The sequence below is a fragment of the Carex rostrata genome, chromosome 7, assembly GCF_964058835.1.
Source record: "Carex rostrata chromosome 7, lpCarRost1.2, whole genome shotgun sequence".
NCBI classification, from domain to species: domain Eukaryota; kingdom Viridiplantae; phylum Streptophyta; class Magnoliopsida; order Poales; family Cyperaceae; genus Carex; species Carex rostrata.
This window is the reverse complement of record NC_135924.1, coordinates 4,653,193-4,670,754: the sequence shown is the minus strand read 5'-3', so window position 1 is coordinate 4,670,754 and position 17,562 is coordinate 4,653,193. Positions and strand designations below refer to the sequence as shown.

Below are 17,562 nucleotides of genomic sequence, written 5' to 3'. Positions count from 1 at the left end.
ATTTTTTTAACTTTTTACTATTAAACAGGTAAAAAGTTACATGCTTTTTAAAAGAGTATGGACCATTTGAAAACAATTATTTTGTACATATTAAAAAAACTAGTTAAACTTTTTGGCGAATGAAGGTTCAATTTTTCAGTAACATTTTACAAAAAATAGTAAAAAACAGTGGTTATTTTATTTCAGTTATTCAGTATCATTTTAATTTTTCGAATTATTTGTATGGCCCATGTGGAATTAATGAAATTAATCTGAGTTAACCTTACATCATTCAGGAGATTAAACAAATCAATGGTCGTGAGATTTTTTTTGCAGAATGAGTGCGTCACCGATCATTGATTCCTCTTCACCAGTTAAATGTCGCCACGACTGAAATGTAAAATACCGTAAAATAAGTTCGTGGTCATATTATCGGCTCGAAGTTGGAGCGTCATTGAAGCAAACTGGAATTTATATCACCTCACGTAACAGAAAATTTGAGTTTATATCATCACCGTTTGATCTTCTATGGCACGAATATTAACATTCAACTGTAGGAACGGATTCTAATCTGACGGTAATTATCTAAACTCAAATATTCTGTTACCTCAGAGGATGATAAGTCAGCAAACTGAGCACACCAGACGCTACAACCATCTCTCGAAAATTATCGGGTCGAAATTGCTCTTTCGAAACGATGACGAGGTTGATCTCGTTCGTCTCTCTAGTTTTCTTGATTTGTTTGGTTGTTTCGTTTTCTCGGGTCGATTCGTTGGGTTTCCACCATGCAAGGATTGAGAGCTCTAGCTCTTACCTGACAAAAGATGAGCATTGGTTCAATCAAAACCTCGATCATTTCTCCCCCACAGTTCGTACCTTTTGTATATTGAATTCATTGGTTATGCTGAGTTTTTATAGAAATAATGTTTTTGCTTGAATTTTTGTGATTTATGTGCAGGATCATAGGCAATTTAAGCAACGGTACTTCGAATTTTTCGATTACTACAGAGCTGATGGACCAATTTTCTTGCGAATTTGTGGTGAATCTGCTTGCAATGGCATCACAAATGACTATAGTGCTGTAAGTCCTTTTATGGAATTGCTGCAATTTAAGCCCAATTAAGCAAATTGATTATCAATATAATTTATTATCTGATTATCATACTTTTCTGATTCAATATATGTATTGAATCGCTGGTGTTTTATTGGAACTAAAAGTTAAGATTGTTTGTTAAAATTGAAGGTGTTGGCTAAAAAATTCGGAGCGGCTTTAGTCTCTCTTGAGCATAGATATTATGGGAAGAGTTCGCCTTTTGAGGATCTAACAACAGAAAATCTAAGATTTTTGTCTTCAAAACAAGCTCTCTTTGATTTGGCTGTTTTTCGGCACTATTATCAGGTCAGTATTTCCGAAATAAGAATTTTACAAAATTGTAAGTAAATTGTTGTGGTAAATTGCATGTTTCATACTTCCTTGAGATTCTACATTTTCTAAGTATACAATTCCTGTAGTGCCTTTCCATTTTTTACTTACATTCATCATTATATTCATCTTATCCATTTTTTTATATAATTTTTTTTATCATAATAATTCTAATACCAGTATATTCATATGATTAGATGACACCGAATTTCTGCATGTTCCGTTTACTGTACTTGTAAACCTTATCCGAAAGTTTTGGAGTGCTAAATTATTGCATTTCTATTGTTACATTACTACGATGAATGCTTTTTTTAAGTTGAAAAGTAGAATTAAACCTCTTTTTATTCCTTGGAAGGGAATCTTAAATGAGAAGTACAACATCTCAAGTGGTGACAGCTTGTGGTTCGCTTTTGGCGTTTCCTATCCTGGTGCACTTAGTGCCTGGTACCGGTTGAAGTTTCCTCACCTGACTTGTGGTAGTCTTGCTAGCTCAGCAGTTGTTCAAGCCGTTTATAACTTCACTGACTTTGACAAACAGGTATCGTGTCTTTGTTTATAAAGAGAGGGTTTGTAAAATGCTCCTTGTGTTTAAGGTCATGATTGGTTGTGGAGTAAACCCCTTACTCCACAACCCAAGTACATTGGAGTTCTATCAGATTCTATGGAGTTATTGGTATCTTGGTTTTTGTTTTATTTTTCCTAACATTAAGATCATGCTCAAGTTAGTTTTGTGCTAATGTGCATTTCTTAATAGGGATTAATTTTGGGTTTTTCTGCAAAATAAGTCAGCTGAGATTACTCAGTTGTGTTGTTGTTTCTTCTTTTGTGCAGATTGGGGAGTCAGCTGGGCCAGAATGCAAAGCCGTTCTTCAAGAAATAACAAAACTTGTTGATAAACAACTTCAATCTGACGCATATAATACTAAAAGCTTATTTGGTGCAGCTACGGTATTTCTGATAATTTTTTTTGTAGAAAAATTTTATTGTGTGCCTATCAAAACCTCAAAGTATCACCTTGTCCCTGCAAAACAAAACAAGAAATTTCACGCAGTCTGCTAGAACACAAACTTTTTTCAGATTCTTAAGAAATTTCCCAAGTAAACATGTTTTAATTAGAGAGAAATAGGGATGTAGGGTTAATTTTAAAAAAATTCAAATGAAATGGGGAAGGGAGAGGTTATCTGGTATTTTGAGATTTTCTAGCTGTACTAGTTCTATTGCACCTATCTTATAATATAATGTAAGTCTGGCACATAAATTAACTTGCATTTTTTTTGGTTTTGTTATTGTATTTTTGGATGTTCAGCTAAAGAATAATGGTGACTTCCTTTATCTGCTAGCGGATGCTGCTGCAATAGCGGTAATGCAATGCATGCAACCTGTTTAATCATGGGATGTAAATTTTTAACAGATGTTAGGAGAATTACTAATTTTATGTGAGTTTGCAGTTTCAATATGGGAATCCTGATGTATTATGTAACCCAATTGTTGATGCCAAAAAGAACGGCCAAGATTTGGTGGTACGTTCCTTCTTTACTTATTTTCTTTGAAGTTCACAAACTATTTTGAGTGAGGCTATGGTACTATGCATAGCGCAGAATGGTCCTTACTTGGAATCAGTATCTCCAATTTCAAAATCCAAATGTCGATCTGAACCGTTCAACATAATCTCCATATGAAAAATATACTGGTAGATCAAATTTTTCATTTTTTAGATTTTTTTTCTACCATTTTTTAGATAGGTAGAAAATTACTTGGTCTGAAAATTCTAGACCATACAAAAGTAATGATTTTCTACTCATCTAAAAAATAGTAAAAAATTTCTAACAAATGTAAAATTTAGTCGACATGTACATTTTCATATGAAGATCATGTTGTATTGACATGTTTCAGTTTCAGCAAGTTCATGAAATTCTTCATGCTTTCATGCCTATGCCATGTTTTTTTTTTCTTTACTTCGATTTACCCTACTAATAATCAGCTTAAATTGCTTCTGCATGAATGTGCAGGAAACATATGCTCGTTATGTGAAAGAATATTACATTGGCACTTTTGGAGCTACAGTTTCAACTTATGATCAGCAATATTTGAAGAACACAACTCCTGACGAGACTGGTAATTGAGCTTCTTATTAATGCTCTTTATTAAAAATTAGAGAAAGTTTCTACTTCCAAAAGTGAACTTATTTGTATTTTTTATTATATTATTGATAGCTTCTCGGTTGTGGTGGTACCAAGTTTGCACTGAGGTGGCGTATTTTCAAGTAGCCCCCAAAAATGACAGTGTTCGTTCTGAGCTGATAGATTCCAGGTATATATGAATTTTCTTGTCCGTTATGTGCTTTTGTATACATTTACCACGCTGAATTCATTTACAGATTATTTTTTGCTTTGCTTTTGTATCTTTTTGTCCTTTATTTATTTCATCAGGTACCATTTGGACCTTTGTAAAAACGTTTTTGGAGAAGGTGTCTATCCTGAAGTAGACATGACCAATATCTATTATGGCGGCGCAAAAATTTCGGGTAGATATATATATATATTACTTTCGCTTGAACTTCTCTTTCCATAGTAAATTGAAGCATTGTAATACCATATGTCATTTATGTGCATAGGTTCAAGAATAATATTTACCAATGGCTCACAAGACCCATGGCGCCATGCATCCAAACAGACATCGTCAGAAACAAGTGTGTTTTCTCTTATTAGTTTTAGTAGTGTGCATATTAAGCTCACAAGGTCCTTATTGAGCTTAACTCCAAAACCTATTGGCTTGACTTCAAAAGACGAATCTAAACCGTTGAAACCGATCTACTTCACTAGTGATGTGTTTGCATGTCAAATTTATAATTTTTCAAATTAATTTATCATAAAGTTAAGCGGTAAAAAAATGTATTATAAACCTTCCCTTTTTTTTACCGCTCGACTTTATACTAAATTAAGTAAAAAAATTATAAATTTGACATGTAAACACATCACTCATGTAAGTAAATCGGTTTTAACGGTTTGGATTCGTTGTTTGAAGTCATTCCAATAGGTTTTGAAGTTAAGCTCTTGATGAGCTTAAGAGCACCCTAGTTCTACTTGTGTGCAAAATAACTTCAAAATGCTTGCTTCTCCTTTTTTTGTTCTTTTCTTTATTAACTTGTTGAATTGTTCCAGTGCCATCATACCTGGTAAAGTGCCATAACTGTGGCCATGGTACCGATCTTAGAGGATGTCCCCAGGTGCCATTAAATATTGAAGGTAATTGAAATTTTCACAGATGCGGTTTATATTTTGAATCTAAAAACAAAACCAGATTACTGAATTCTATACTATTTGAATATACCAAGGCAACGCGAGTAATTGCACTTCACCAGATGCCGTGAAAAAAGTGAGACAACAGATTGTAGACAACATTGATTTGTGGCTATCTGAATGTAAAAGCGCAGGTAACAAGTCATGACCTGTTGAATCAAAGCTATACTGTCATTTGACATCATATAATATAGGAAGCTGATATGAGTACCTGCGCTACAGTACCCGCACGTAAACTGTTATAACTGTTTGTGGGGACCAAACTATCATAACTGCACTTCAGATTTGTAACTTTTTTTTTTAATATTAATAGTCAAATCTTGAAGTGTATAGTCCAAAGAACACAAGTATTTATATCTATATAGTAAACAATGTAAATGATAAATTAATTATTTTTAAATAATCGTACCCGCACTTTTTTTTGAAATTTCTGATGTCGTACCCGCACCTAAACTGCCATTATTGCTTGTAGGGACCGCAACTGTTCCAGATCTGTAACTTTATTTTAAAATATTAATAGTCAAATCTTGAAGTATATAGTTCAAATAACACAAGTATTTATATCTATATAGTAAACAATGTAAATGATAAATTAATTATTTTTAAATAATCGTATCCGCACTTTTTTTTGAAATTTCTGACGTCGTATCCGCACCTAAACTGCCATAATTGCTTGTGGGGACCGCAATCGTTGCAGATCTATAACTTTTTTTAAAATATTAATAGTCAAATCTTGAAATATATAGTTCAAAGAACACAAGTATTTATATCTATATAGTAAACAATGTTGTAATTTTTACATAACTGCTTGTGGGGACCTAAACTGTCATAATGTTGTAATTGGATCCCTCCTCTTTTTACATATGACACTGAAAGTATTAATATCTAAGTATTGAAAGTATTTATATCTATGCACTGAAGTATTTATTTTTATGAGGTTAATTATTTTTGTTAGAGAAATATTGACGCGGAATTAGTGTCGAGGCTTTGAAAGGGTACTGCTGAGATTTTAGAATAATAATTAGTTGACACAATATAATTAGTGGGGACCATAATACATTATTCCTCTAAATGAAGTTACTGTAGCGCAGGTACTATACGGGTACAGAAATGATTATTCTATAATATAATCCCTGTTTTTTGTTTTTGTTTTGCAGCTACTGAGGGCGATGAATCTAATTGGCTTCATGCGGGACAGAGATTAGCTTACAGTGCTTGATCACTATCTGTTGAACTAATTTTGCAAATAACACGGCACTGTTGTTGTTTCGCTCGTTTGTATCTGACAACTTCTGCCCTTTTTAGCATGGCGATTGTTCATCTAATAAAACCAGTGTCCTTGTTTATTATCTATCAAATTTTTTATTTGGAGCCGCAAAAAATCGTAATGCGCGAACAGCTAGAAGAGGGTGATTTCTTCTAATCAATTGCACAATCCCATTCAAATATCAGCCAAAATTATGTATCTTAAGATACGATCTATTTTTCTGTACAATGAGATATAAATTGAGATAATTAAATAAACTATGCAGTGTATTTGTGTGCTGAAAGAAATTTGTGGATTTATATCACTTAAATCAATTTATGAAGATAAAAAAAATCACATTCGACAAAAAGCCGAATCTTACACAAGTGTTGAAAGTGTCAATTAGCACAGTGAAAAATTATTCGGTGAAATTTTCAATTCATTTACTCAAAGAAAAAGAAAAGGATCCTCTATTCATATGTTGATTCAAATTCACAAGTTTCGTAATATGTAATTATTAAATACTCAACCAAAAAAAGTAGGCGGACTTAACATCCCTTAGAAGTAAAACTATACATGATAACAACATTATTCAAATTAAGCATCACCATAACACCATCTAACAGCTAGGACTTTCAAACAACAACACAGACAACCCGCAATTTCAACAAAATCCTCCTCTAAATATGAGCTCAGTAGGAGTAGTTCTTGACATACATGCCTTCTTTGGCCTCATCAGCCTCGCCTTCGCCAGTGTATTTCCCGAGCTGAGCAAGAGAGTTAGCCTTGGCACGTTTCAGAAGTGCGTCCTGTGCAGCCTTCACATTTTCTGGCCGACCACCCCATGTCTTTAGGCAGGTGTTTTGCAGCGCACGGGCATAGGAGAAGGACACATGCCATGGGTTTGAACCCTGGTTCATGGCGTTCAGGTTCAGTGTCGCCTCAACTTCGGATTGACCACCTGACAAGAACTGCATTTCATACCGTAGTTAGATAATTGTTTAGCCTGCTATTATGAACAAAAACAAATAGAAATTGTGGCTTGTGTGTGAAAAAGGAAACTCAATTAACCAAACGATTGATTGAAGTTGGGTATGTGAAAAAGGAATCTCATTTGATTGTACCCCGAATGTCGTATGTTTCATGCTCTGGTAGTGAAATTTGGGGTAAATATTTTGAGAGAGCAGATTTTGATTCATGCAGCGCATGAGTCATATGCAGTGCTGTTTTGACTCTATAGTAAGTGTGCTACATGAATTAGAAACTGCTCTGTCAAAATTTTCACCCTGAAAACTGGACTCACCTTATGGCTAATTACAGTTCTCAATAGAGGAAAGCTAACTCTAGCCAATTAGCTTTGTTTTCAGACTTATATATTTTATTTTTCTCTTGCATGGATAAGTCTTCTCTCCTTTTTTGGTAAATTGAATGTTAATTTCAGCCAAATTAATTTGATCTTTTGAGGAACCAAAAGAATCCCAAGTGAGTAGTTTGGTTGCAATCAAACATTAAAGAATGAGAAAACATGACTAAAGACTATCAATAAATATTGTTTAAGGATGAGAAAACTTGCCATGATGCCAGGGACGGCAGGGGGAATTCGTCTTTTAAGAAGCTTGAGAGTGTAATCGGCAACCTGCTCAGGTGTTGCCCTGTCCTTGCACTCGGCACCGGGAGTAACCATGCTGGGTTTGAGAAGGATGCCCTCAAACATAACATTGTTCTCTGCCAAGTAGAAGAAAACCTCGGCCCACACCTTTTGTGCCACCTCGAAGGTGCGCTCAATACCATGTTCGCCGTCTAGGAGGATCTCTGGCTCCACAATCGGTACCAGGCCGTTATCCTAAGACCCGCAAAGGAGTTAATTTAAAACATTATGATTTTCTAATATATTTTAGAGTAAAATGTTATGAATATTGTAAAATTAATCACATACTCAGTATAAAAATTTTATATGATTTGATTCCCATAACTTGAAAGTCTGGCTTTGCCCCTGACTATGTGCGGTGATACATGCAATAATTCACTATTTTGCACTGGTACTATTGTCCTCTCAAGTTATGGGTAGAAAAAGGTTATACCAGTTCATGCTAATGCTATTACTCACTAGTTTAGATACATCAGTGTACCTGAAGCTTTTGTTTTTTGGGGCACAGTTTGTGTCACCAAGCTGTTTTCAATTTCACTGTGTACTTTACCAGATTATTCTGACTACAGAGATGAAAAATGTTATGATTATGGAATTAATCTTAAATTTGAACCTGAGAAATGGCTGCATAGCGGGCAAGACCCCAAGCAGCTTCTTTCACGGCGAGGGCTGATGGGCCATTGGGAATGCTCACAACTGTGCGCCTTTTGGGTTAAAAAAATTTAGTTAGCTACAATAAGAAGGAAGAAATGGTAGGATAAAGATTGACATCATTTATTTTATTATTTTATTACCATTTGGCGAAGCGAGCACCTTGCTGGTAGTATGCAGCACTGCGGGAGGCAAGCCCGTCAAGACCTTGGCACCATGACTCGTCATTTGAACTGGCAAGAGGAACCAAACCCTGTTACAAAAAATTATCACGTGTCTTTTACAAAATGAACATTTTTTACTCGACTTTTCAGAAAAGATGATAAATTGCAGCGTACCTTGTCGACTTTGATACCGGGAACAATGTTCTGAGACGTAAGCACATCAACCATCTTTTTACCATCGGTGGTAGATTGGTAGAGGGTTTCCTCGAAGAGAATGGCACCGGAGATGTAGTTTCCAAGACCAGGTGCACTCACGAGCAAAGTGCGGTATGCCTGGCGGTTGGCCTCGGTGTTCTCTAGCCCGATCGAGGCCAAACGCTTCCCGCATGTTGCGTTTGACTCGTCCATGGCCAAGATACCACGGCCAGGAGATGCAATAGTTTTCTGTTACAATAAGATATAAGTTAATTAAAATTATAAAATATCATAATTGGAATCGAAATGATTCTTTATCTTATGATCTGACAAACACTGTCTGTGTCTATTCTTAAAGGCCAGTTACTGACAGAACAAAGAGATTTTGAATTTTTCAATAAAATGTCTGCCTATAAGATATAATAAACAAACAATACCAAGAGCAAGTAGGTGTTCATCGGTTCGGTTTGGTTAAAACCGAACTAAAATTTGGTTTGGTTCGGTATAACCGGTTTTAAACAGAACTAAGCAATATATTATATCATATATATTTTTTTTTAAATGCTTGATTCGGACAGGACAGATTTAAATTTTGGTCGGTTCGGTCTAACCGGTTTTAAAACCAGTTTCTAGAAATGAACCAAACTGTTTAATCCAAACTCTCTCAGTTTGGTTTAAAACCGATTAAACCGGATCCGATGGAAGCAAGGATTTCCTTGATGAAATAATATTTATTGAATATAACGTAAAAGGATTCATACCGCGGTCTTGACGAGCTCATCGGCATATGAAGCGCGAACTGTCAGAGTAGCTGCCCGGCGGGTTTGGGGCTTAACCCGACCCGATTTCCCTACCACTAGAGATGATTTGAAAAGGGAAGATGCTGATGCCATTTCGTGTAGGAGATAGCTAGAGAATTGGTTAGTAGTGGTAGTATTAATTCTCTCTCTATCTCGCTTTCTTGATTGAAGAGCTTCAAGGCATGGTCGTTAGCCGAAGTCTGGTGGTCTACTTATAGTGTGTTTCGGCTTCATCTCCTCTGCAATTCTGATAATTGTAACATCTAGCAATTTACAAGTTTGCTGTTAAAATAAAGAAATTGTATTTTGCTGCAATGAGGAAAAAATTGCTGGTGTTGGTGTCGAGTTGTTATGGGTGGATTGCTGAAGATGGGACAGTTGAGGCTAAGATGGCATTGCCACTAGATCCTTGCCACGTGTGTGATCCATCGAGATCTGTGGTCTTGGATGTGTCTCTTCTGTCTTGGTTGAGAGATTTTTTTAAGTCCCTTTTGAGGCTCTAGTTCGGTTATGGTGCGTAAGGTGAAGGTGAAAGAGCCCAAGTAATATATGTGGGCCAGAACTGATTTGGGGCTGCAATCCAAGCAACGGCCATGGTTTCTCTGTTTTTCTTCTGATGGGGTCCACATAGACCATTGGTTCAAATTTTCATGCCATTGTATTAACATGTCATGCCATTGGTTCAAATTTTCATGCCATTGTATTAACATGTCATGCCATTGGTTCAAATTTTCATGCCATTGTAATAAAGAAAATTTGGAAGTATAATTAATCTTCTTTTTAATGAGTCCGGTAGAGTGGAAAAAACGTGTCATGTCAGTTATTAACATGCCGTGACTTTGGTCTCGTGCCGTGCCGTGGCCAAGTGAACAGTGACTTGTGCCGTGTCGTGCCGTGACTAAAATGTCAAGGGATGGTCACGGCATGCGAGTCACGCTGTAACTCGCGTGCCGTGTCCAAATGTAACTGGTCACGTACGTTTTTCATGTTTAACTATTTTTTTCATAATTTAAGTTAGTTTATTTAAGATTCACCATTTGATTAAGACCTAACGATCCTAATTACATGTGCTGTGCCGTGTCGTGACCGGATCTTTCGTGTGCCGTGATCAAAATGTCAAGATGTGGTCACGGCACGGAACAGTAATATGTGCCGTACCGTTCCGTGCCATAACTGTGTCGTTCCGTGACAGAGCCAGCTCCGTCGTACCATTTTTTCCACTCTAGAGTCCGGTTACGATTCTAACGTTAAAACCAAATTTTGGATAGAATTGGGGTATCAATTGTTGGGGCATTTGAGCCCTCTACGTCATATATATGGTCAACTAACTGCGAAAAACCAAATAAGTGAGTACCTCGAAGTTGGTATTAATGTTGTAAATAACGGTATGCGCTCGTTAGATATCATCAAACGATTAATCGAGAATAATTGAGAATAATCAAAAAATTAAACGATTAATCGAGAATAATTGAGAATAATCAAAAAATTAATTGAAAAAATAGAGTTCGATTAATCGATTTAAACAGTCATTTTTACCAACACTGGTTGGTATGTTTCACCTGAAAATTGTCAGATCGTTTTAAACAATTGATTTTGATCTACTTCACATTTATTCTTGTACGATCGAGACTGAACGGAGACAAGATAACATCAAAAACAAATAAATGACCATTAAATACAAAAGCATCGTTGGAGGATTTACCAATTGTAACTTCAAATAATCAGCCAAAGAGAAGAATCCAATCTGGCAACTTTTCAACCAATCATGGGAAACTTAATTAGGATAAACATTTTAACAGAGTAGTTTTGACTTCGTGCAGAGCACGAGTTATAGAATTCAAATAACACTGCATATGGTTTGTGCGCTGCACAAAGCCAAAACTGCTCTGTTAAAATCTTTATCCGAACTTCAACTGTTTAGGACAAAAGTATTAGTGGACTTGAGCTCGCCAAATTGAGTTTGCATTAGGTTTATTCATACTAATTTGCTGTAAATAATTTATAGTAGTTTTGTATATGCATCTTTTTTTTTCTAATTTGATAGATTCTTGAGCAATTAACCAATCATGAAATTCCTACATTAAATGGTAATTAATATATTTAGAGGGGATGCAAATAGGAATTCGCACCCTCTTAGATATCTCAATTTTTGCGTGTTTTCTTGAAAAACCTCAACTATTCAAATAAGTTTTGCACAAATCTCAAAGCAAAAATAATACGCATTCTGCAAATAGTCACTCCAAATCGTCCAATCAATGCGTGCTACCGTTTCAGATATTAACACAGCACAATTTTCTTTTTCTTTTTTTGCATCCACAGCACAAATTTAAGTTTATGTACAAGTCGCATTTAATAACAATTTATACAGAATGGACATTCAGAATATTTGAGCTTAACAAAAACAAAGTTGACACATGACACGCCTTAAATTAATGGTGAGTGACACGTAGTGGCAGAGCCACATTGAATTATGAGGAGGTATTTATTAATTTGTGGATTTAAAAAACTAAATATCAATGTTAAATAGTGCGCTATAGTGCTGCTATAGTGTTTTTGGACTATAAAAGCTATGATGTTATTGGCACTATAGCAGCGTAATATGACAATAACGTTGTTCTTTTAGTTGTTATGTTATGATGCAATAAACAATATTTAAACCTTTTCTAAATATAGATTCATGTATAATTAGATTGTTGCTTTATATTTAGAGATTTTTTTTTATATACTTAATTAAATTGGTTAAATCATAACAGTCCGCAATCCACTACTTATACCAGTAAAAGCTTTTTACTAACCATGATAAAAATCTTAGCTGCGTCCCCCCAGTGACACGAGGATGCTCGAGCGTCAAACTTTCCAGTGACAAAGAATTAGAAAAATTGTTCAAGTTCAACTAAAAAATACATTACTCATATTAAGTAATTAAAATATTTTTTTTATTTTTTTGTAATGAAATATCAATTAAATTAAAAATCAATGTTTGGTATAACAGCTACAAAAATAATGTCAAGCTCAAGGCCTAGTTCGTTCTCTACTTTTATGTTGATGACACTGAATTAATTGCATATTGAGAAAAAAAAAACATCTTATTTTTGTATTGTTTTAAACTTGCAATAAGCATATTAGTCGGTACTGGTTCAGTTATGTAACCATAAAGGGCAATTTTTTATTGTCAAGCTCAAGGCCAGTTGGTTCTCTACTTTTATGTTGATGACACTGAATTAATTGCATATTGAGAAAAAAAAAATATCTTACTTTTAGTATTGTTTTATACTTGCAATAAGCATATTAGTCGGTACTGGTCCAGTTATGTACTTTTGGTATTTACTAATTTTTTGGTACCATGCATGTTGGTACAGAGTACCTCGAGTCTATGTAGTTTCTATGCAACTTGTCTCAAGACAGGAAAAGAAAGAGGACAGATTAAAAAATAGTCTTTTATGGAAATAGAATTCTCACGAATTGAACAAAAATAGTACTAGAATGGATGACTTCTTGGAAAGTCATTGTGTTGTTGATTCTGATTGAATTTTATTTTTAACATATTTCAATTTGTTTGGAAATAAAGACTTTGAAAAAAGAAGAAGAAGTTGGTACGAGGTGTTATAAAGGACAATCCAGTTATGTATCCGGACCATCTGATCAGAATCCTGTTAAAAGTTGATATTGTTGTCATTTCCTCAGCACTTAAGTTTAATTACTTTTATTGTTAGTCTCATACATATATAGACACAAATATGGTAGTCCAACAATAAGGTTTATATTGTATTTGTCAGTGACAACTTAGCACTTAATTTGGGAAGATACCCACAAATTATTGGTTCCAAACTTGTTGGAAATATATCATCAAGTTTGTTTAGATGCTTTGTATATTGACAGAGAGATTTATATCACAAGTCTTTCTTTCCTCTCAATAAAGACAAAATAGTCATAGTTAAATAAAATATATTTTAAAATCTAAATTTACATCTCAGGTTTCCTTTCTTCTCTATGCACTTGAGGAGCAAGTAACTCTATTAAAAAAATTCCCTTTCTCAACCTCCCTTTCTCTTCCACCCCTTACCTTTTCTTTTCTCTTCCCTTTCTATTTGAGTTTGTGGAACACACCTGAAGTGTTCTAAAATATACTTAACAAAAGCAGTGACAAATTAACAATAAAAGATCTATAAAAAAAATTCACCAGCTGACTTGGGTCTATTTGAAGAGTTAATTTTATAATATACTGGTACAAATACAACCCATGAAACCATATACTACAGATGGGGTACAAACCATACACCGTAAAATTCTCCAGGTAACAATTGTGTTGTGCTCTTCTCAATGTCAAATCGTGCAAGAAAAATTCTACTGTCAGAGCCAAATTTATTATTTGACTCCTGAAAGTAAATGCAATTTCCTTTAAACCCTGCAAAATGACTAGCACTCAAACCGAAGCCACTTCCACTCCAATCCAAAAACAACATTCGGTCCCCGATACCATCGTTCATCTTTGCCCAACAAGGTTTCCCACCATCATCTTCAAGTCGATACACCTCAAATAGAGCCTCATCCATTGATGTATCAACAAATGATTTAAATAGAGTTACAACACCGAGCACATCACCGCACGCCTCAAGCAAGTGACTGAAACTAAATCCTGGCTTAGAAAAGACTTGTACACCATCTCTAGTGGTGACATCTAAAAGCTTTGTTACCTCTTTGACAATTTCATAGATGACGATTGACCTATACAAAATGTGTTTTGTCAGACGAAATGTTTTCTCCTTTCTATCATCTAATAACATCAAAGTGACATTATAATAATATCTAGATGGATGTCGTCCAGCAAACGCAGCTATTACTGCTTTAGTTTTAGGGGCATTTAAAGTTGAATTGGGATTACAACTATGACTAAGACCTATGTATTGTCGCCAGAACGCTGTTTTTTCCTCCTCCGAGGGAATAGGCACTTTAGATCCCGTAAATGGTATAGGGATTTGAGATCCCGTCAACGGGTCAAGCAATTTTAAGTGCCTATATGGATCGTCATATTCGCATAGTTGATGATCAGATATATGCACATACTTAGATGCCGACCCAATAAGTACATTACCAGCTTGTACTTGAGGAAGATGAAGATATTGAGTTTTGTTTGAGTAAAGAGAGTAGAACAAGCGATAAGGTTTTATCTTAGGATCATGATGGCATCCGAGAAACCATGGAAGTTGTGGAGGAGGGTCAGAGGTGGGTGCTGCCAAGCGCCACTTCTTACACACGACACGAAAACGAATGAAATTGGAGATATCACCTAACTTTTTGACTATGAGGTGGAGAAGATCTGAATTTAGTTCTGCCCAATCCATCACTAACTTTCTTTTTTCTGCTTCAGGAAATGGATTCTACAACTTGTGACAACCGGCTGGAAATTAAAAGATACCTGAACACATATATAAATATGATAATTAAATTAAGAAACATACACATTATAGCATGTCTCAGCACCATATCCAAAGGGTGAGTTCTTTTGAAATTTAGAGCATCTACATCCCTGATATTATTGGTATTATTAGAGTTTCTAATTCAGTTTTAGAGATGTGAAAGCATTTCTTATTTAAAAACTATGCAATAATATTTTTTTTATTAAGAAATTGTTTATAAATCTATGTTGATCAAATGATTGATTCAAATTATTTTTTCTTTTTAAATTGTTGCTGACATGACTTAATAGAAACAATAAAATCAACTTTAAAGATGTGAGAGTTAGAAATTTTAGAGAACTTAATTTCTAAAAAATAGTTAACAGATATTTGAGTTGTTGGGATGCAGATGCTCTTATAATGTGCAGTGCATACTCCTTTGAAATGAAAGATAAAATGAAAGAGTAATTAAGAGAAGAGAAAATTGCGTACTCCTCTTCTAGCATTTTCTGAATCCAACCAAAAGAGCAATTGCTATCCTGCATGAAAAAGTTGCAAATTGGATCAAGTGAAATCACACCCAAATAGCCCTAATACACATCAATCAAGCTAGTTTTTGATGAATTGTTTGGAAATCATACCGACAACAACAAATCTATATATTGAAAACAATGGATGATTCCCATTCTTATAAGTGCACCAGTACACGAGAAAAACTTAGAATAGAAAATGTGTATATATATATATATATGCCATTAATTGGAGAAGTGCAGAGAGGCAATCCATATTTAGGTTGTTGTACTTGTGTTGTATGGGCGCCTCTTTTCTTTGAAAATCTTTATCTATCTATATTCTATATATATGTATGTCACCGCTGCATATTTAGGTTGTTGCAGTTGGGGGGTGACAAAAAAAAATTGTAGCTCGTGACTCGCACTCTCTAATAGTTTTTTTTGTTACTGGACCGAGCTGTTAACAAGCCAGTTCGCCACTAACTCAATTCAGAATTAACGAGTTCAAGCTGGAGTCTAGCTTGCTCACCAGCTCGCCAGCTAGCTCGGCTAGACATTAATTTGTGAATTTGTATGAATGTGTGTGCATTTTATATTGTCCAGCTCGATCCAAAAAAATTTTATAATTTTTTTTTTCTTAAAACAAGATCCAGTCAGATCCAATGAGTCATCTCGTCAGCTCGCGAGCTAGCTCGTGATGATTTCAAGCTGAGATATCAACTCGGACCTCTAAAATCAGCTCGCTCGTGACTCAAACAAGCCAACTCATGACAAGTTCAAGCTGGACCTAGTTCATGACGAGCCAACTTGTTGCCACCTAATTGCATTTATTTATTTATGTCTATTATTAATTATCGTAGCCTCGTTCAAGATATTTGCTTTGTTGCTCCTTGAAAGAGAAATAAATTGTGATGGCCCTAGTTAAGGAGATTGTCTATTCATAGAAAAACATGATTTCAAACCCCAGTTGTCGCAAGCAAACACAAATTCCATCCATGCCTTTTAAGTTTTAAGGTCGAAATTTTCTTAAGCATTATAAAATTCAGGAAAATTAAATTTTGAGGTGTTTATGAGCTTGAAAATAAATCCATGTTTGTATGTTGTCCTCTCCTAATTCCTGTTCTTTTACGGTTGCTTGATGATAGCTCTACCACAGTAATTAATGTATATCAGCCAAGAGAAGAAGGATCCAATCTGGCAACTTTTCAACCAATCATGGAAAACTTAAGCTGTCAAAGGAAAAATATATATATATATATATATATATATATATATATATATATATATATATATAGAGTTAGGCTGGGGTGCTATGGATAGCATAGTGGCCTCTATGCTACGGCTCAATATTTGAGTTTTCAAAATCCAAACGGTCGATCCGCATACTGTTATTTACAATATTGATTAGCTATGGATAGCATAGTGGCATCTATGCTACGGCTTAATTTTTTCTTATTATAACTAATTATTTTTTATTATTTTTTATTAATCGCTTAGCAATACTCTATTCTTATGATGAGCGCATACTGTTATTTACAATATTGATTAGGACTGAAAAATCCATTCAAATCAAGGAACCCAATCTCCTCTCCTGCATAGTATAGTAATCAAATCAAACTCAAAAAAATATTACTCGTATAAACTATAAAGTAATCAAAATAAATATTTTTAATTTGTTTTGTAACGAAATGTCGATTAAATTAAGAATCAGTAATATCTGCATGTTTAAATTTCGAAATAGAATATTTATTATAATTGATTAAATATAAAATTGAATAATAATGTATGAATTGGTATTTAAAAAATAAAAATTAACTTTTATTTTTATTTTTTTTGTAAAAAAAATCAACTAAATCAACAGAAGTCACGTGTGCTGCATTTCGTGCAACACGAGGGGGAAATTATGCGCTTCCTCTTCATATATATATATACGAGGTTGGAGAAAGCGAGAGGGGAACTTTCCAGGAATCCGTATCCTCTCAGGTATTGCACAGATATTGCAGAGGATCACTTACTTTACGGTTTGAGATTAAATCTCAACCAGCTTGGGATTCGGGTCACTGTAGGGGGCTGTATTTTTGGACTTTGAGATTCGTGCCAAGTTAAAAAGTACGGTTCAGATCTAGTAATTGTAAAAGATTCCCTTATCAGGTATTGGAGAGGATGTGAATTCACTTTCCAGAGGGCAGACGCAATAGAAAAGATTTCACCACTGATACAAGAACCAATTGTATGTGAATGTTGAGCTA

General features: G+C 34.7%; 3 protein-coding genes across 3 annotated transcripts; 1 reads left to right on the top strand and 2 right to left on the bottom strand.

Moving 5' to 3' along the window:
* Window positions 1-466: 466 nt before the first annotated feature.
* Window positions 467-6,050, top strand: LOC144556492 (putative serine protease EDA2). Its single transcript, XM_078304856.1, has 14 exons — window positions 467-847; window positions 938-1,060; window positions 1,223-1,378; window positions 1,758-1,940; window positions 2,234-2,350; window positions 2,709-2,762; window positions 2,851-2,922; window positions 3,412-3,517; window positions 3,616-3,712; window positions 3,832-3,926; window positions 4,017-4,091; window positions 4,564-4,647; window positions 4,737-4,835; window positions 5,859-6,050. The coding sequence occupies exons 1-14, from the start codon at window positions 677-679 to the stop codon at window positions 5,918-5,920; spliced, it is 1,494 nt and encodes a 497-aa protein (XP_078160982.1). The 5' UTR covers window positions 467-676; the 3' UTR covers window positions 5,921-6,050.
* A 350-nt stretch (window positions 6,051-6,400) lies between these two features.
* On the bottom strand, window positions 6,401-9,626 carry LOC144556493 (fructose-bisphosphate aldolase 1, chloroplastic-like). Its single transcript, XM_078304858.1, has 6 exons — window positions 9,367-9,626; window positions 8,585-8,854; window positions 8,390-8,499; window positions 8,209-8,299; window positions 7,521-7,790; window positions 6,401-6,918 (listed from the first exon to the last, which is right to left on the bottom strand). The coding sequence occupies exons 1-6, from the start codon at window positions 9,496-9,498 to the stop codon at window positions 6,640-6,642; spliced, it is 1,152 nt and encodes a 383-aa protein (XP_078160984.1). The 5' UTR covers window positions 9,499-9,626; the 3' UTR covers window positions 6,401-6,639.
* Window positions 9,627-13,482: 3,856 nt separating this feature from the next.
* LOC144557509 (uncharacterized) lies at window positions 13,483-15,390 on the bottom strand. Its single transcript, XM_078306095.1, has 2 exons — window positions 15,294-15,390; window positions 13,483-14,821 (listed from the first exon to the last, which is right to left on the bottom strand). Exon 2 carries the CDS (start codon window positions 14,745-14,747, stop codon window positions 13,659-13,661), a length of 1,089 nt encoding a protein of 362 aa, XP_078162221.1. The 5' UTR covers window positions 14,748-14,821; window positions 15,294-15,390; the 3' UTR covers window positions 13,483-13,658.
* Window positions 15,391-17,562: the final 2,172 nt, after the last annotated feature.

Bases quoted from the DNA above. Each gene is read 5' to 3' on its own strand.
- LOC144556492 (XM_078304856.1), top strand. From the start codon at position 677: ATGACGAGGTTGATCTCGTTCGTCTCTCTAGTTTTCTTGATTTGTTTG. The intron at 2,923-3,411 runs GTACGTTCCTTC...ATGAATGTGCAG, and splicing joins AGAACGGCCAAGATTTGGTG to GAAACATATGCTCGTTATGT. The intron at 4,092-4,563 runs GTGTGTTTTCTC...GAATTGTTCCAG, and splicing joins ACAGACATCGTCAGAAACAA to TGCCATCATACCTGGTAAAG.
- LOC144556493 (XM_078304858.1), bottom strand. From the start codon at position 9,498: ATGGCATCAGCATCTTCCCTTTTCAAATCATCTCTAGTGGTAGGGAAA. The intron at 7,791-8,208 runs GTTCAAATTTAA...TGCGGGTCTTAG, and splicing joins GCTATGCAGCCATTTCTCAG to GATAACGGCCTGGTACCGAT. The intron at 6,919-7,520 runs GCAAGTTTTCTC...TATGAAATGCAG, and splicing joins CTGCCGTCCCTGGCATCATG to TTCTTGTCAGGTGGTCAATC.
- LOC144557509 (XM_078306095.1), bottom strand. From the start codon at position 14,747: ATGGATTGGGCAGAACTAAATTCAGATCTTCTCCACCTCATAGTCAAA.